The sequence below is a fragment of the Tympanuchus pallidicinctus genome, unplaced genomic scaffold, assembly GCF_026119805.1.
Source record: "Tympanuchus pallidicinctus isolate F22 unplaced genomic scaffold, pur_lepc_1.0 scaffold7, whole genome shotgun sequence".
NCBI classification, from domain to species: domain Eukaryota; kingdom Metazoa; phylum Chordata; class Aves; order Galliformes; family Phasianidae; genus Tympanuchus; species Tympanuchus pallidicinctus.
In genome coordinates this window covers 25,812,703-25,832,258 of record NW_026294791.1, presented here as the reverse complement: position 1 = coordinate 25,832,258, position 19,556 = coordinate 25,812,703, and the positions used below count along the sequence as shown (strand labels likewise).

The 19,556-nt window shown below is 50.9% G+C and overlaps 2 protein-coding genes across 5 annotated transcripts in view; both read right to left on the bottom strand.

Annotated features, from left to right (window-relative positions):
• TNR (tenascin R) overlaps positions 1-7,654 on the bottom strand; it is a 51,856-nt gene extending 44,202 nt beyond the window's left edge. For both annotated transcript variants that reach the window (XM_052666155.1, XM_052666156.1), the window contains exon 1: positions 7,338-7,654. The gene's annotated coding sequence lies outside the window, so the exon portion shown is untranslated. The remainder of the gene's footprint in view (positions 1-7,337) is intronic.
• A 9,065-nt stretch (positions 7,655-16,719) lies between these two features.
• COP1 (COP1 E3 ubiquitin ligase) overlaps positions 16,720-19,556 on the bottom strand; it is a 128,612-nt gene continuing 125,775 nt past the window's right edge. For 2 of the 3 annotated variants that reach the window (XM_052666186.1, XM_052666187.1), the window contains exons 19-20: positions 19,210-19,254; positions 16,720-17,307 (exon numbers count right to left, since the gene is read on the bottom strand). In XM_052666186.1, the coding sequence (XP_052522146.1) occupies positions 17,290-17,307; positions 19,210-19,254 (63 nt within the window). In that variant the 3' untranslated portion in view covers positions 16,720-17,289. Of the gene's footprint in view, positions 19,255-19,556 lie in introns of all 3 variants that reach the window. The other variant, XM_052666184.1, reaches the window with a different exon arrangement.

The window sequence follows — 19,556 nt, the reverse complement described above, 5'->3', positions numbered from 1 at the left end:
GCAGAGCATCCACAGAACATCACCAAGACAGGGAGAGAAAGCACCAGTAGGGACGTGCTGCCTACAGCAGGAATTTTCTTACAGCCACAGGTAGTTAATGACTCGATTTGTACCACAAAGCCCTGGAGATGTATCTCTTTTCATCCCCTGGTTGTTCTGTTTAACACAGCCTCTTGAATTATTAATCCTGTTAGGAGCAGGATTCATGCTTCTTGCTCCAGTGCTGGGGTGTTCCCCAGTTTCACGGGGTTAAAATGAACAGCACTGTGGTCCTGGGTGCATGTTGGGGTGTTAGGAGTATCACCATCACTCCTGTCTTGGTGCTGCAGGGCATGCACAGCCCAACCCAGCCACTGCATGCATCCCTGCTGCATCTGTCTGCCCACAGCGGCGGTGGCGTCTCTCCTGAAATCTGTCCTGTAATCTGTTCTGAAATCTGTCTGATCAGGCAACCCAGACTGCCTTACGAGACCAAGCAGCCTTGTTATAAAGTCACTGGTGTCAACCTGGGGTGCAGGACAGTGCCACGTCCAAGAAAGCACAGTTGGAAGAGGAAGCCTGCTTGAGCTCGAATCCCTCACTGCTTCCAACCTGGGTCAGCTATGCTGCTGGGTGGCACCAAAGTGGGCATGAGATCATCAGACCTAACAACCAGGATCTAATTAAAGCCTCTAATCGAGGCCTCTTTAATTCGATGATCTTGTGGGACGAGTCACAAGACAGAGGAGAAATAAAGAGGAGAGAAGTTTGTCAGAGAGTTCTGCTGCACCATGAGCAGATGGAATTACCAAGGCCTGCAGAATGGGGAGCAGGGACAGCATCTCCTGTATGGGTACCACTGGGGCCAAGTAAAGCGTCATCACATCACCACCCATTTCCACGGGTGGAGCTAGCCCTGCCTGGTGCTATTTTAAGGGAACGGCTGCCTTCCCATCACCTTCCTTCTCCCTTCACTTCCACTGCCCTCCCATCAGCCCTTCCCCACACGGCTCTCCCCTCCATTCTGTCTCCTTACCTCAGCCCTTCTCATCTCCCAGCCTTTGTGCCGCTGTCTGTCTCTGCTCCAAACCCTCCTTATCTCCACCTCTCCCTGCTCCAGCTCTGTTTACATCACTAAAACACTTGTCCAGGTCAAACACGTTTTCCTGATAAACACATTTCCACTGATTGCTGGGAAGAAAATCCTCCAGAGCAGCAGATTTTGCACTCTGGGGATCGATAACGCAAATCCCCTTTACCCCAGCTCTCTCCATCCCACAGGCTGTGGAGGTCCAACATCCTGCAGGGTGATTTGGAGGGAATCAAAGGGAGAGGGCAGGGGTGGTGGGGACCTACCTGTTGGTGGGGTCACTCCAGCTACCACCGAGCGCAGGTGACAGATGTCCCCCAGCTGAGCCCTGGGTGTGTGAGCAGCCCTCAGTGTGGTCAGCTAATGCACTTGTGAGGGGGAAGCTCATGCATTTCCACAGCGAGTGGTTTAGCTGTAAATCCGCAATCGATAAGGAGAAATTTAACGGGATTAAGCCTTCTGCTTCTGCTGCAGAAGAGATGCTCCCCACCAGGGTTCCCTCTCCCGAGCCACTGCCATGGGATAAGACATGGCCTTTGGTATCACGGGGACTACCATCACCTCTTCAGGGTGCAGGGAAACGTTGGAGCGAAACCACCCGGGTGTAATGCAGAGATGGAGCTCTTCCCAAGGGCAAACCCACCCCATGGGCATCCATGGGACTGGGGGGCTCCTCTCCATGCCCCCCACCCAGCTGCACACCCGTGGTGCTGCCCAACCCCTGCCCTGCTGGGATGGCTTTTTAATTGGATTGTGATAAACATTTAATGCCTAATAGAGCTCACACTGGCACAGTTAATTAAGGATATGACTAATCCAATTCACTTGTGGGAGCACAGGAGGAGACGAGCAAGAGCAAGTGCATGCATGGGGGGCAGTGGAGGGGAGGGATCCGGATGGGGAATGATCAGCTCAAACACTACTGCTCTACCTTTTACTCTCTATAAATGATGATGAGGGGCTTTTTCCCCCTTATTTTCAATTTCCCCCTTCTTCTTGTGTGGAGGCCGAACACTGTGGGCTCTTCGTGAGCATCCCTGCTGTGGGTGGGATACCGAGACCCCAAAGCGTCCCCGCAGCCGGGCACGTAGTGCCGGCCCAGCCAGCTGTGCCAACATCTGTATGCCACTCACTCCTTGTCCCCCCGGAGTTTATAAATAAAACAAACGGAGTTATTTTGGCCCCGTGGACAGGGCTGTCTCCTGCAGCACAGAGCTGCTCTTTCTCCAGCCCGAGTTCATTGTTATTCCCCAGCTGAGAACAAGACACGGATTGAGTGAGGTCCCCATCTGCAGCGGGCAGCCAGAGAGAGACTCTCTTCATATTAGTGCCTAATGCAATAAATAGAGCTTTTCAATGAAGCTGGGATGGAAACAAAAGCCCAGAGTGGGGAAGAGAGCGTGGCAAGGCTGGGGAGGGAGAGGGAAGGGGCTGAAGCAGGAAGATGGAGATGGATGGAGGATAGAGGATGGAGATGGAGGTGGAGATGGACTGAGAATAGAGGATGGAGGGAGAGACAGAGGATGAAAGTTGGAGATAGAAGATGGAGAGGGAAAATGGAGGATAGAGTTGAGCAGAGCTGTGAAGCTCTGTGATCCAATACTGGACCACCCTCTGGGTCCAGTTTTTCTAGTTGGTGGACCAGGAAAGTAATGCATCCCCAGGCATGCCGACCCAGGCTGGACAAATGAGGCAATGCTGATCCTGAGTGGAACATTGACTCCCTCCATAAGCCTTGCCTTGAGCATCATCAAAGCCATCTGTTCCCTTGCATGAAGTTGGGTTCAGATGTTGGATGCAGCAAGAATCCAAAGCCCTACAGAAGGCAGCAGTGAGGGAAAGCAAGGAGTGGGGCTTGGGTGGTTGTTTGCCAGGATGCAGCAGCAATGCAACATCTTGCGTCCTGGGGACCCCTCCAGCACAATCCCACAGTAGGACACAACCCTTGCAGGTAGGACACCATGTTCCCATCTCCAGCATCACCCTTCAGCTGGATGCCACGGACACTGGCTGTGCCAGTTGTGGCCAGGAAGCGAGCCATACATTAATCTTTGTTCCCCACCATTAATCTTCATTAACACAAAGCTAACACAGGGAAGTAGCACTTCAGGAAAATGATGGATTCACACCCAATTTACTGTCTCTGAACCCTAGTGGGGTCAGGATGCTGCCACACACACAGGGACCATCCCAGCCTCCATTGCTGCAGGGATGCTGTGTCCCCAGGCAGCACCATAGATGCTGCCATGGGGGCAGAGCCACGAAAACCACACCTGCCATCCTGGTTCAGCTGCTGGGAGAGGTGCACATCAGTTATTAATGAGGAATTACACAGAGGGCTCATCCCTTCTGCAGCTGGGAGTCCCCTGAGGCACTCCTGCCCTGCCCCCTTGTAGGAAATAATTACTGGCGTTAAAATTATTTACTGAATGAAGCAATTCTTCCAGTGCTATCTCAAAACTGTTTGTCTGGTTTGCTCTGCTTCTAGTGCTACATAATAGATTAGCTGGGTAATTACAGCTGAGTTTAAGGCTTGCACTTTGCAATGGGATTTTCTTGGATACCTTGGGGCGAGGGGGTCCCATTATTGCCAGCTCGAGCAGTTCTTGTGGACACCCCACTGCACCCAAAGGGAAAACAGCCAATCAATCCCAATCAATCCATGTATAATTAGCAGCCGGGAGCCCTGGCTGGCTAACTTAAAGGCAGCCAGCCTCTGTTGCAGGGCTGTGCTTCTGCTCAGGGATGTGCTTCAGCAGTTGAGCTCGTTTTCAGACATTTCTGCTGATGAACATGATTTCAGCAGGAAAAAATGTTCACTGTTCAGTGTTTCCATTTTTAAAAGGATGCTTTGGGACTGAAGTGGGTTGGAGGCAAAGTCTGAAGACCCAGGGCATCCTCGTCCTTCTTGCTCGCCAACCCACACCCACTCCATTCCCTGCTCAGCACATTTGGCCCTCCCCAAATGCACCCTGTTGACTCAGAAGATGGCGTCCACCAAAGGACATCTCTTCACTTGGAGGTCTATACGTGACAATTCCCAACAGTGGCGATAATTTTGAGCTCTCCTTTGGGGATGAGTGAAGGATCTATGTATGCTTCTAGAGACAGGTGTCTCAGAGAGCACATCCTGTTGCCCCTTTGCTAAGAATTCTTGGGGTCTGGGCCCCTTTGTTCCCCCCATCTGACCACAGAACATGGATAGTTTGGGAATTCAGGATCCCCATAGCAGCAAACCCAGCAGTAGCCATCAGTGGGAAATCAAAAGGACCACTAAGTGCTGCCAGGCACACACCTGGAGAGAAAGACCAAAACCCAGCTGAAGAGCAAGAATATTTCTGTAAACATCCTTTTAGCAAGAGCAGAATAGCATCTCACAGCAGGACCTTGGTTCTGCTCACCACCCAAAGGCAGCAAGCATCACTTGGACCTGTCTATAGTGGGAGACACCCAATCAGGTCCTCTTGGGATGCTGGATTGTCTCCAGTGATGGGAAGCCATCAGAGCTAGGGTAGCATCGAGACAACTCAAGCAATGGCCCGACCATCTCCCAGTCCAGGGTTGGGTGCCATCCTGGCTGTGCCTCCATTCCCTGCCTGGTTTTGGAAGCAGGGCAGCTCCTGGCGCTTCCAGCCCTGCCATTTTCAGCTCCCCCTGCAAATTTGGGGAAGGGGGAGCAAGGGGGTGGAAGATCAAAGAATTACCTGGGGCTCATCAGGAAGCAGCTGCAAGAGATTGTGAGGGGTGATTATAAAGGTAAAGTGAAGGATTTTGAAATCAAGTTCTGAGATGAGCACACAGAGGCAGGGGGACTTGGAAGAGGCAGGAGAGCCCTGCACCAGGCATGGTTCTGACCCTGTCCTCTGCACCCAGGCCAGCACACTCAGGAGCTTTGGTCCCCTCATGATTTTTGTGGCCGTTGCCACACAAGGGCTCCATGCCTCCTGTTCTGGGAAGCCCAGCACCAGACCCAGCACTGCAGGTGTCACCTCAGAAGGGATGGATCACCCCTTGATCGGCTGGCAATGCTAAGGCAGCCCAGAGCACCACCCACGTTCTTTGCAGCTGGTTCATGTTCATCATGGTGTTCACCACAGCTACCAGGCTCAGTTCTCTATATGAAACTAGGAAGGCTCCCTCTGTCCATCCCAGGATGGGATTTCTCCAACTACCCCAAGCTTTGGCAGAGCTTTGTTTTAGTACTCAGAGAACACCACAATAAATCAGTTTGTGCAACTGAGACAAAACTGCATGTTGATCTTTAGGGAAACCACCCTAAAAGTCAAGGAGCCAAGGAGCCCCCTGGCATGGACCTGCACAGCCCAGCCCCTTGGCAACACCTGTCCATGTGCTCCACAGAATCATAGAATCATGGAATCCTTTGGGTTGGAAGGGAATTAAAAGTCATCTAGTCCAACTACTCTGCAATAAATAGAGACAAAGACGATGATGTGGCAGGGACGTAGGCTTTGGGACGATGGTGCTGGCTTTCCTCTGGTGTTACAGCAGATGCTTTTGGAATGGGCAACACCGCCAGAACTCCAGCATGGACCCAGAAGTGCTCTGCCATCAGGATGGGTCTCAACATCCTCATCCTTCAGCTTCACTGCGAAGCTGGGAGCCGTGCAGGGAGCCACAGCCTCCTCCCCTGTTTTTCCTTCTCTTTTCCTTTTCTCCTACATTATTACTCCTTTACATCCCAGCCTGCCGCTCTCTGGGCAGAGGGGCCGAATAGCTCACAACAAAGCTAGGGGCACCCAACCCTGCATGGGCCCCGTGCCCCTGTGCCACACCGTCAGGGACAGCGAGAGGCAGCATCTAATGACATTGACATTTCATTTCTCATTATAGACACAATTAAAAGCAGAGCGGATTATAAGCTGCTGCCACGCCATGTCACCCTGCTGCTGGCTTTATCCCTTCTGCTTGAGCAGCTCCGTCAATGAATCGACTCCTTCCCCCTCCGCGCTGGTGGCTCCTTTCTGTTTGTTTATATAACACGCCCAAACGTTCACTTTGCACCCTCACTCCTGTACTCACTAATGAACATTTGCTCGGTGCTCACCGCATTCGCCACGCACTCTGGGATGATGCAGGGGGGCTGTGGGAGCCCAAGGCCCCTCTGCTCCCCCTGCCCACCCCACACTGTCACTCCCTGTCTGGTACTCCCCTGCACGAGCTGGGCACAGCCACACTGGTCCCAGACGGCACGAAGACCTGGCTAAAGGCGGGATGTTCAGCTGGGCAGCATCCCCCGTTGGGCTTAGCATCCTCCTCTCCCCAGGGCAGATGCTTTCTGCCTGGAGCTCTAACAGGTACCCGTTCACGGAGCGTGCCTAATTAATCCGTGCCTCGGCAGCTCCCACGCTCTCCCCGCCGGCTCGGCAGCAGTAACCCCGCCAACAGCGCTCTCTCCCCGGAGCTCCAGAGCCGCTCCGGAGCCGCCGCTCAGCGCGCATCCCGCAGCTCCCAGCCGGCCCCCAGCAGCGCATCCCGCGGGCAGGAGAAGGGCACCGGGTTTTGGGGAGGGACACGGAGGAAAAAGCCCTCTGGAGCTCGGCGCAGGGTGCCAGCGGGGCTGTTTCCTCTATTTGGTATTCTCCAGCTCCACGAAGCGTTGGAACTGCTGTTTAAATCTCCGTGTTTTGTTCTGAGAAGCCGCTCCAAACCCGCAGATTTGCCCCCCAAACCATACGTGCCTCCATCCGGCTGCCATCGGGGTATTCCCGAGTGAGCAAGAGGAGAGGCATAATCTCCTTCAAACTTTAATCAGAAAGCGGGGATGCGGGCAGCTCGGCGCAGCCTGGGAGAGCTGCGGGGCGGAGATGGGAGGACAGCGCTGCGGGGCTGGGGATGGGAGGACAGCGCTGCGCAGGGGATGCTCCCTGCCCGCCCGAGGACGGCTGCGACTGGTACAGACACGGCACCGGGAAAAGGGGAAATAGGAGAGTGGTGTGGGAAGGAGCACGAAAGGGAGATGGGGAAAGAGTGTGAGCGAGCCCCCCAGCACCTCCTGCGAGCACGCAGTGAGATGCATTCCCCCTCTTCTCCCCACACGACGCGGAGGCTAAGAGCCCGATTTCTTTTAGCTTCATACCAGCAACAAAGGGAACTTGCAGAAAGTGCGGGCACCTTCCCCCCGAAAGCGCAGCCCTTCCCCCGCGCAGCCCCGCTCCCGGGCCGCCTCCCCCCGCTCCCAGCCCCGCGTCGCCCCGCAGCGCGGAGAGCCGCAGAGCGCGGAGCTGTCCGCGGTGCTGAACGCACTCACCGGGCCGGGCCGGGCCGGCTCCTCCTGCCTCCAGCCGCCTCCTGCCGCCTCCTCCTGCCTCCTCCTTCCTCCTCCTGCCTCCCGCAACTGTCGAGGTGGAATTGGGGCGTCCCCTCTCCGGAGGGGTCCCCGGGCTCGGCCTGGCGCCTGCCTGGCGCCGGCAGCCCGCTACCTACTGTGGCAGAGCGGAGAGACCCTGGGACTGCCTGGCAGCCGCTCCCTCCTCTGCTTAAATTTCAGCGGCTCGCTTTTTTTTTTTTTTTTTTTTTTTTTTTTCTTATTATTTTTTTTTGATTTCCTGCTCTCCCCTCTTCTCCCCTCGCTCCCCGCTCCGGGCTCTCCCAGCACGCAGCCACCTAGTGGGCAGAAGTGGGAGGAAAATCCCGCCCGAACACCCAGGCGGCACCGCTGCGGCTGCACCGCCTCCCCCCGCCGGCCTCGCTGCAGGGCGGCTGCCCCGGGGGAGGCATGGAAGGGGCAGATGGGGTGGGAGCCAGAAGAGCGCTGATGGGGAGGGAATGAAAAAAAAAAAGCAAGAGATGCAAAGAATGAGCTGAGTTCTGCTGGGCTGGGAACGTGAACCACTGGAGCAAGACAACTCAACAAGGTTTGGGTCCTGCTGTTCCTCCTTAACAGCAGTGGAAACAGCCAGTGATCTGGGGCGGCTTCCTGCCCGCAGATCATAGAAACACAGAATTGTTGGAGTTAGAAGAGACCTTAATGATCATCCAGTTCTAATCCCTCTAGATCCTTCCAACCCAACACTTTCCACTAGACCGAGTTGCCTTGAGCATCTTCAAGAATGGGGCATCCACAGCTTCTCTGGTCAATCTGTTCCAGTCCACCACCACCCACAGAGTGAAGATTTTTTTCCTAGTCACTGAATCACAGAAAATCCCAAGTTGGAAGGGATTTTCCAGCTCCCTTCCCATGTAGGATGGACAAGGTACTGTATCGGCACCATGCCTGCCTCAGACCAGCTGCCAGACCTTGGGGAAGTGGAAGAATGCATGGCCAGGCTGGCATGAGGGATTTTTGCACCTGTCCTTGGCTTAAAAATCGGGAAAAATCCCCGAGTTCAGTGGCCCACACTGCTCCTATAGACACTCTTGCTAGTGACACCAGGAAAATGAAAAACAAGCTTGCTTCCCTGGTGCTTGCTGCCTCAAACAACCAGGAGAAAGTTTCAATGAATTCTCCTTTTGCATGTTTGGAGCTGTTTGTGTATTCCTGACAAATCCTCCCAATTACCATCACTCAGCCCCCAGTATGCAGGAAAGATACTGAAGAGATTGCGAGGTTGTATTTTAACATATTCAGAGCGCTCTGATTCCTTTTGACTTCAGAACTTGGCTGAATATTCCTCGTAACGAGCCTGCCAATGCTTTATGCCCAATGAGGAATAGCAGCACTGTTGTGGGTTGATGTTTTTTTCCCAGTTGAACTGGTGAACCGAAGTCGAAAAGAGCAATCTGACCTAATTATGTGTACAGCTTTGGACACAGTTCCCACAGGTGGGTCCTGTGCAGCTCTCCTGGGTCCAACCACACCTTGGCATGGTGCTGAGGTGGCTCTAAAGGTGTCTCTGAATCCAGAGACGTGATTTCACTTCCCAGTGTCCCCATGCCATGCTGGGTGGATGGCTATTTGCAAGCAGTGACTGAGAGCCTTGAGGTCCATCATTTTCTGCCTCATGCCTTCAAATCCAAAATGTTTCCCCACTGCGCTGGGTGAAACAACATCCCCAAGCACTTTGTTTCATCTTCCACTGGAGAAAGACAGATTCCAAGAAGCCCCTTTGAAACATACACCTCTGAATGCGGGCTTTAGGCTTTTGCATTACAAAGAGGGCAAATTTGAAACGGAGTGTTTAATCTGAAAGACGTCTCACTTTTCTGTTTAAGAAATGTTCAAGCAAGGCAAAAATGTACAAACGTTCCTTGGAGCAGTCTAATGGAAAAAAAGCAGTAGTTGGGCATCGCTGGTCAGCAGCACTCAGCATCCCAAGGCAGGCCAAATGGTCACTGGATTGCTGGATCCCTTTGGGGTCCTGCTGGGATCCTGCAATCCCCACAGCTGGAGCAGCGGAGGCCACCGCCAACAAAACCAGGAGTAAACTGAGAAGCAGAACACAAATCCCTCACCCAAAAAAACCAAGAACCCCAGTTGTGTGGCCAACAGGAGCAGCTCGAGGGCTGAGACTGTGGGCTGTGGATAATGAGAGGCAGAGAGCAGGAGCAATATTAAAGCAGTTTGAGTGCAGTCACGGAAGCAATAAACCCAAATCTTTAAATCCATCTAATGCCCTGTGATCAAATCCCAAATTTCCCGCTCCCGTGCAGCAGCTGCAGAGGCAGAACCTGGGGCTGGTGGGGAGAAGCAAACTCTGAGACACGAGGAGACACGAGGAGAGTTTCTCTCCCTTGGATGGCACGCAGTGTGTCCAATTTTCATATAAATATTAATATTATTGCATGGCCTCACCGTGTGCTCATGCTGTGGGTTGCAGCCGACACCGCCGTCTATAAAATGCTTATTACCAGCAGATAGCTTTCTGAAAATATCCAATAAAGCCATGTTTATAGATCATAGCCAACACACGAGAAACCAAATGGATTTTTCATTTTGTGTTTGAGGGAAACGACCCAGTGCTGCTGCTGACAGCGTGGAGACTTGTTGCTCCTTGGGAGAGGCGGCTTTAAAAGAAAAAAAAATAAATACAAATGAAACCAAAAAAGGGACCCCCAAAGGGTTGGGGTTTGGGAAAAAGTCAGCGGGCAGTGCTCCCATGCAGCATTCTCTGCTCTGGTCCCTCTCCCTCATCGCTTTCATGCTGTCCTGGGTAAGCGATGCTGACGTTGGCACTTCATCATCATTAAAGAGTCGTTGCTGCTATGAGCTCTTGATTTCTCATCTGTCCACACCGAGAGCATCTCCATCACCAGAATAAATTACTTCTAAAAGCGGAGGCAATAGGCTCAGCAGTGATGACCCGGGTCTCAGGGAGAGGCAGGTTGAATACGGGGTTACCCTTTGCTCACCCTGGACAGCCCCATCCCAGGGTAGCAGTCAGTAGCAACCTTCCCTTCTGCACCAACATTTCCCTGCACCTTTGATTTAATTGAGCCCAGGCAAGTGAGACTGTTCTCCTGGCCACTGTGCTCAGTGCCCAGGTAAACCTGTGATGCTGCAGAGCAAGGGCAGGCAAGTTTTCTTTCCCCATTATGGCCACACAGCTGCCTTTTTGGGTAACTTTCTCTTGCCAATCTTCTGTTTCGTGAGCTTTCCAAAAGCTCCTTGCAAGGAAACCTCCTTTCCCCCAGACCCAGCCCACACCCCAGCCCAGCACTGCTGACTCCGACAGCTTTGCATAGCGCAACGAACGGCTTCGCAGGCTCGCAGTCAGACAAATAGCTCTGTAAACAGCTACAGGAAAAATTGGCACCCGGGGGACGTTGTTCCAAGGACCGCGCTAAATGCAGGGATTTTAAACCATGATTTTTATGGCAAACAAGCCCGACACGCTTGCAGTGGGAGCGCTCACACGCTGCCTTCTGCATCTCCATCCTCTCCTCGTCCTCAGGCAGAGGGATGTGCAGGTGGGGTTGCAGCATCCCTGGGATGCAGCAGCGTGCAACAGGTTCCTGAGGTTGTTAAAAATGCAAAATGCCCTTCAGTGCTGTTATTACCGAGACAATTCATTCCGATGTTACAGCGTGTTAAGGAGCGTATTAAAGCAATTAAGCTCTGCGTTCAGGTTTAATATCTAGAATTAGATGAGGCTCTGGTAGCTCTGGGAAGGCTCCAGGAATAGCTGGTGGCTCAGGGGACAGAGGTGGCCGCAGTGGGGCTCACCCATCGGCCCCATCATGTGGCACCCTATAGCACTCCCTGCCCACCGCTGCCTGATGGACAAGAGGGAAGCTGGAGCCTTCTCTGTAGGAAGCACAACGCAGTACTGTTTGGAAGGGGGACGAATTTATGCCCATTTCACACATGGGTAAAACAGAGTCCTGGAAGGGCCATGGGCTGGGATCACCGACCCCGGGTCCTACAGACTCAACTTTCTGTTCATCACTGTGCAGCCCTGTTTCTCTTCAAACAGGCAACTCACAGTGCTGGTGTTTCCATCTCTGGACTGCACACGGGTTATTAGGAAAAAAAAAAAGATGATAAATAAAGATAAATGGAGGAAAGGGGAGCATGCTGGCAGTCCTTCTCCATCATTCCTTTCCTTCCTTAAGCAGATCAAATTATGACCTGAAATCACTGAATACATATTTTATTATGTGGATAATTTAAAGGATAAGGGTGAGAGAGAATTCGTAAGGCGCAGTGGTGTTAGAAGACAAAGAGTTACCATTAATCTCCTACAGGGGGAGAAAAAAAAGAAAAGGAGAAAACGAATGGGAGGGAAAAGAGGTGAGAAGCATCCATGGCTCACAAGCATCGTGGTGGTGTGTACGTTGCTCCTGAACAATTTTTGAGCCCTGTGGCCCCTGCTTGCCCTTGCCAGGGCTGTGCCCAGGGCTACAGCCTTGCGGTCTGCTGGGCTTTGGCTCAACTTAGGCGGCAGCTGGAGCGTGATGCTGCCATGACTTTGAGGGGTTGCCCCTCCTCGTCACCCCTCTGCCCCTGCAGATCAATAGTGGCTTCGGGATGTTTGGCAGTCAGCACGGGATCAGGAGGAGATGCTGGGTTTGTGACTTAATATAAATAAGTCACAGGGTTGTCATGCATAGGGTGTGGGAGGCAAGGGTTGGAAAAGAGGGGGGCATGAAGACTTGACTGAAGAGGGTACGTCCACCCCAGAGACCCACGGAAGGCTGCATGGCTCAGGGAAGCACTGAGAGATGCTGCGTTGGTGCGGGCCTGAGCACAAGACAAAGGAGCTGAATTCTGGCTTCAGTGGGATGTTATTTGCAGACACTCACATTTTCAGGTTGTCTTGAATGGCATTTGGTCTTCATTGCCAGCAAAGACAGATACCAGGTTGAAGGCAACTTTTGGGATTAAAAATATACATGCAACATCTGTATGTTTTTAGGAGTATCTGGAATTCAGAGTGCTGTTTGTTTCAGTGAGGACAAATGAGTTTCTCCCTGCCCAATGTGCACATTTCTTGGGTTCACACCTACAGCCTTCACTCCCCTCCTTGCTGCTCAAGTGCACAAAAACAATCCAATGGGGAAGAGTGGTCCCTGTAAGAAATAAAGGAGGGGCAATTCTGTAAAAAAAACAACCCTCAAAGCTTGTTTACCCACAGTGAGGCTCCTGCTAGAGGAACAGGAGGCCTGCTGTAACACTTGGCTGAAATGAGCCCAATGGTGTCTTTTGGCCCAGGGGAACACTGAACTTGCTCTTTCCCTGCACACCTGGATCCTGTATGCTGTCCCTTGGAGGGTCTGTTAGCAAAGCACAGGGTCAGAGGAATGCACGAGCAGGCAGAGCTGTGTGCAAGCTGCTAGCTCACATTTTGCAAACCGCATTGCTACTGCAGCAATCCCCACAAAAATCATCCCAGGTGCAGCAAACAGGAATGAAACTCTACCCAAGGCCCCCAGGCTGCATGAGCAGTTTGGGATTCGTGTTCGGCTTGCACCACTGACTTGATTTTAGCTGTCACATGCTATTACTCATGCCTCCTAAGGATGGCCTGTATGTTCCTTTAATTTGAACGTCTCCAAATTATGTTCCTTGGCTGCCTGAGAGGATTTTAGAGATGAGGTGGCAGTGCTGCCCAGCTGGAGCTGCCAGCAGCCCCCAGCCCCATGGTAGGAGCATGGAGGGATTTCAAGGAGAACGCTGGGGCTGGAGGTGCTCGTGCCCCACAGCTACTTGTGCAAGTCCTCAAGAAGTCACTGCACGCCCTGCCCCAAAGGCTTTTTCCCACTGCTCAATTTTATAGGACGAGTTCTTATTCTGCCTCTGCTGCGTAGCAATGGTGAGTCATCATCCAGACCCAGGTTTAAGGGGGTGAAACTTAAAGTAGGAACGTAAAAAATTCCTGTTTTTGGAGCTAAGCTAAGATTTAAAACCACTGTTTTTGGTGAAGCTGACTCAACTCAAATGGCCTGTCAGTGGGGAGCAGGGAAGGCAGACTTGCTTTAACCCAAAGCAATCTCATTTCATTAACAAAGAGTGAAGACACAGAACAAATACCCCAGCATTGCCTTGTTGAGCTGAGAGCAGGTTGGGAAGACTCCCAACACCAGAACCCATTCTCAAAGCAGAACTAAAGCAAAGTGATGGTCACCAGCAAGCTGTGGGGATGGGCTCTGGTCTTTGTGTCACAAATCCTGCCGCACCACAGCTTCCTGGGGGCTTCAGCTCCTTGTCTCCCCATGTCATAGCAGGCAATGGGCTAGCAGGGTGCTTTCTTCCAGCCAAATGTCAGGGTTTGGCTGCCCTCTGGCCTCCTCCAACAAGGAGAAAGGAAAGACGACTTCCGAGCAAGGAAGGATTGGCTTTGCTTTTCCAATTATCCGCTGGTGTCTTTGCAACCTTCTGGAGTTAGACCAAATTAAACAAACAAGGATCCAGCATGCGAGTTGAACGCTGGCATTAGCAGCCTGCCTGCACTTGCTGCTGAAGAGCCCTGACATATTGATATTAATTTAAATTTCCCCTTGACCATCACTTTCGATTCCCTCCAGCAATGAACTTCTTTTTAGCACTGAAGCATGTTCCTCCCACTCTCCTATTAAATGCTTGAAGATTAATTAAAAAGGTTGGCTTGCTGTGTAGCATTTCAAATCCCCTTTCTTGCAGAAAAACCCTTCCTCACCCAACAGCTCTCCCAGGGACACAAGCACTGGAGGCAAAAGCTGCTGTGGGGCAGCTACCAGCCACAGGCTTTGTCACTTTGGTCTTCCAATGCAAGAAACTGTAAGGACTGCACACACCTACCATCTGCAATTAATTTTCACAATGAGAGTTAAGCACTGGAACAAGTTTCCCAGAGAGGCTTAAGAATCTCTGTCCTTGCTCGGTTGAGCTTTTGAGCATCTCCAAGCCCTGGAGCAACCCTAACCAGCTTTGAAGCTCTGAGCAGGGGGTGGAGCAGAGACTTCCAGAGGCACCTCCTGAATTTGATTACTCCCTGACACTAAAAAATGCTGAAAACCTCACTGGGGCCATGAGCCCAGGATGGAAAGGAGCACGTTGCTGAAGGAACATAGCAAGGTATCAGTACACCAAGCGTGTGAAGTGGGAACTCACCAGCCATTAACCAACCTGCCTGGGGATGGCTTCTTCTCAAAACAGTAGATGAGAGCTTCTGCAGGTCTGTGCAAGAGTTGTTTGGACAGGGAAAACCACAGCCTCTTCCACAGCCTCTGCTATTTGGACCTGCTCCTTCCACGTGGGTCATCTGCAGGATCCTCACTTCTCCTGGCAAACACCACACACAGCAAACCAGTGGCTTTTCGATAGCGAGCTGCTCGTACAGAGGACATGGGAAGACAACTAATTCAAAAGAAATTCAACCAAACGCCATTAAAAGATTATAGTAATTATATGCAACTTAATACACGTCAATACTGAGAGTTACCTGAAGGAAAGAAAATTAAGGGGATTAAAATAAGGAGCATATCACTTGTGACAAAAAGACAAAGACAAAAAATGCCATCAACCCGTGTTTATGAGCTGCTGTGTTTCTAATTAGGGCCAGACTCCGAATTTGCATTTTATCTTGATTGAAGCGGAATGAAAACCTAGAAAATAAAGGAGGCTAATGTTAAACTGTTTTCACTGCTTAATTCATGGAGTAACCTTACGGCATTCAAAATAGCTGTTTTTTTTTTTCCCTTCTGTTTTCAACATCTCATCCTCATCAGAGCCATTTCAATTTAAAGTCCAGAGGACATTCAAGTAGGGAGCAGAGGAGGAATGAAGGCGGCTGCCAAGTGGCTGCTCGTGGCATGGAGCAGGGGGACAAGAAACGTGCCCGAGGGGTCCTGTCACAACACCAGACACAACAGCAGCAGCTCAAATCAAAACAAATCAATAGGCACCAATAAATGAGACAGGCTGAGGGAAACCCAGCATCAAAGGCAGGGAGGGTGGCAGATCTCAGGCACAAGCACCCATCCTAAAACGCAGTGAAAATGGAGACGGACTGCTTGGCAGGAGGCCGAAGGAACCCATCTTGATTCCTTCGACCACAGCGACCCTGGTGACTCACATGGCTGAGACCTGCAGCCCCGCAGCAATGCAGTATGATCTCATGCTCTGTTCTCTTTCCCTGCTCTCCTTGCTCTCACTATCCCAGCAAGTCAGCAATCCCAAAGAAACCCAGCACACACCGGGTGCTGCCTATGTAGCTCTTGGAGCTGAGCGCCCCCAGCTTCCTCCCAGCTGGACACAGTTTTCCAGAAGCCAGCAAGGATTCGCATCCCACTTCCTTCCAGCTGAGAGCTACAGCCCGCTGCAGCTCACTGGAAACAAGCACGAGCATTGGGTCAGGACAGGATCTGTCCTCAGCTCTGATGCAGAACTATGCAAAACATCAGTTCCAGGCATTTACCGCCTTTCATACACAGCGGCCCAAGCCTGCAGCAAGACCTTGCTGTGCTCACGCACAGCACACAAAACCCCATGCAGCAACCCCAAGCCTTGGAGGCACAAGTGAGAATGAATGAACACAAAGGGGCTCTGCTTGTGAATTGAAATGCTGCCTACAGGTATCACTGTGTGCATTGCACCTTCACCACATGCAACGAGAAAAAGCTGCTACACCCACCCATTCCACTTCCAGGCTTAACAAGTGCTGGCAACTCCGTGTGACTGCTGCTCCTGGGGATCATCTGCACCTTCTTCCTCCCCCTGCTCTTCTGACAACAAAGCAACGACAGCTCTTAGCATCATGGTTTATTCCCCCTCCATATGTACAATTAAGTGTATGCACAACCATTAAAAATAAGGCTACTTATATCATGGCTCTGAAACACGTTACAAACCAACTCTATCCCCTCTCTTATTACAGCATTCACAACGCTCAGCTTCCATTGTTGGTTTGCAGAGGGGCAAACATCAGCAGACCACACGGGAGATGAGTGGTGCAGGGCTTTGGTAACTGGATCAAGATGCTTTCTCCTCTAGCTGATGTAGTCAGAGAGGCAGCTCAGTGTCAATGAGGGCACCTCTCCACGATGTCTCAGTGAGGGCAGTCCAGGTCCCAGGCAGCTGCAGCTCACATCATTTCTGCACAGTCAGTGGCAGGCAGCAGAGGACCGGGCTCACGTGGGTGAAAGGCTGACTTACTCCTCTCCTTTGGAGCAGCCCCTTAGGGCCAGAGCAGGGGCATAAAGGGAAGAAGGGGAAGCTGCCCTTCTCTTCTGAGTAACCAAAGGACTTTAGTCTCCAGTGATGTCAACCTGGGTGACATTTCTCAACATTTAATGCATCTAAAAAATAAAATCAAAGGAACAACTCAACCATATCTGAAAGCGAATTGCTTGCACGTCCAGGTAAGGCTTAGAGACTTTATGCCAACATGGATGAAGGAATAGTCCAGATAAAGATGAGTGGAGATATGCAACTGAGGACAGCCCTGTGTGGTCCAGTAAGTTCCCTTCCCCAGTAAATCTGTTCCCATATGCAACAAGAGAGAATCTTCCCGCTTCAGCTTGTGGCTCAATAAATTTTATTATTCCTTTTTGTTTTTATTTAAAAGAATTTGTTTTCCTATCATAAAAATTAGACAACCATACCACCACCAGCAGCAGCAAAGTCTGTGGAGTTAATGTTGATGGCAGACAGTTCACCGGTGTTCCCAGCATCTCAAAAATATCCTTGAAAGTCCATATATGGGAAAACAAACAAACAAACAAACATGGTGGTTTTGGGGAGGAATATCAAGGTGGTTTCGGTTTCTTGTCCTACTGAAGATCCCAGATGAACACTGCAGCATATCAGCAGGACCAAGTACCTCAAGCCTTGAGAAAAGCCTTCATACCAGCTCCAGTACCTGATTAATAGGGAAGAAAAGGCGTGCAGAATAGGAATTTATGATGTTCATTATCTCCTACATCAGCATATAGATCACTAGGACAGGTCTGACCCTTCTTGTCTCCACCTCTTACCCTTTATTCACCAGCATGCAATAATATCAAACAAACGAGATGAGCACTATGAGGGCTGTCACCTGCTGAGCGATTTGTACAGCTTGTAACAACCCAGGGTGGTTTTTCTGGGGACAGCTGAGGGCTGTAAGCCCATGGGCATGGACTGCCATGGTGGAGAGGGATAGGCCCACAGCATAACTGCAAATCCTGCCCTTTCCTGGGCACTGCCAGACTGTCGCACCTTCCCCACTATCTGATAACAAGCTCAAATAGAAATACTAGAATCCAAATAACCTTGGCTGTTTACACATTTCTCCACCTTCTCTCATTAACAAGCAAAGTGCATGAGCAAAACCACTCCTGTTGGTGCTGGATTCACTTAAAGGTATCAGAAGCACCTGTGTGCTTTGCTCATTTAAGTAGGAAGGAAGTGACCAAAGTAATGAGCAACCAATTCCAAAGTCTGCCAAATAAATCACCTACAAATGAAAGGCTACAGCATCACAAACTGCAGTAACAGGAGTAACCAGGCCAATCGTGGCCTAAAAAGGAGGAAAAACAGAAACCTAGTCACAGAAACACAGATGACTTGGGACTAATTTCTGCTTTTTCAGTGATTTTTCCAGGTTCCTTCAGACCATCGGATCTGATCTGGCTCCAGAAAACTGCTGTCACACGATGGCACGAGGAAGAACTGGGAGGAGGAAGCTCAGATTCACAAGGGTGACAACACAGCATGGAACTCTGCAGACAGCAAGTAAATTCCTTTATCAGCAGACACGGAAAGCGTCAGAGCTCTGGGCTACGAGCCTGCAGCATGAACACCAAGACCTCAAAAGCACAGTGGAGGTGAATGCTGCTGGGTTCAAACCAGGACAATGCTGGACCTGGGGCTCTCCAGAGGAGCAGCACCTGGGTTTGGGCAATATTTCTGCTCGGCTGTGTGCTTGATAGAGACACAAAGTGGGACAAACGTTATTTGACATTGTGTGGACAGAAATACGTCTAACAGATATTCTGGAAAGACTTTTATTCAAGCACTGAATACCTGGCAAAACATTAGCCTCTCTGTGCACAGGGAAGGCTGTTGCTTTCGTAAAACTCTATGTTGGCAGCTGCTGTCTGTTAAAGTCAGTCCACATGCTCAGAGTAAGCAACGCGATGGAGCAGCCCTGCTCATTTCAAGCACTGCTCTAGCTGGCTGCACATCAGGAGCTCAGCTTTCAGCTCTGCTGCACCAGCCAGAAGATGGGGTCTGGCTAATGCCAGCGAGCAAATGCAGAGCCTCCTCTGCTGTCACAAAAATCAACACGAGCGCGTGGAGATGTTTGTGCCAGACAGCACTAATTTAAAACCTCTCCGTTCAAAGCAACGCCATGCAGCTGCTTTCGAACCAATGTGGAAACGCAAACGGCTGCTGTGGCAACTGAGACGTGGCACCTATTATCAGTCAGGAAAAATATTGCATACATAACACCCAGTGCCAGGCCTGTGTTTAATTTAAGCAGCACATCACTGCAGAGCATCCAGCTCTCCCGATGCAGGCCGCTTTCCCTTCTGCACTGTTTAGAGCTAAGGGGCAGTGGGTGCAGGGCAGCACCAGCAGCTTTCTGCACCCTGCTCCTACCTGTGCTGTATGCTCACTCCCCCACATGCCAGAGGCAAATACATCATTTAAAATGCATACTTCCACAGCTGGGATGACCTCCTCTGATGCCTACTCCTGGCTGTACCATGCCTGTGGCCTCACTCTTTACTGACAATGGATTTGAGCGCTTAAAGAGATGATGCACAAAATAACTTACCTTAATTGTACCCTGACTGTTAGCAGCAATTAGCACGTTGGACTCCTGGAAAAAAAAGAGAAGGCACTGTCACTATTTGCCATTGCTTTTCCATTTTTTTCTTTTTCTTTTTTTTTTTTTTTTTGAAGAAACAGCTGTGAAGTAGTTGCTTTTTACCTTAAACACTGTAAGTATATCTAATTGCAAAAGGAACTTAACTCTTCCCACTTCCAGGATATTTTCGAGGCTAGAAGTCTTCATAAAAGTTACATTACCTTAAAGAGTGAGAAAGCAATAATCCCTAGTGCTCGTACGCAGCTTTAAATCTCAAAAGCAATTTACAAACATGAATTAATCCTCACAGCCCC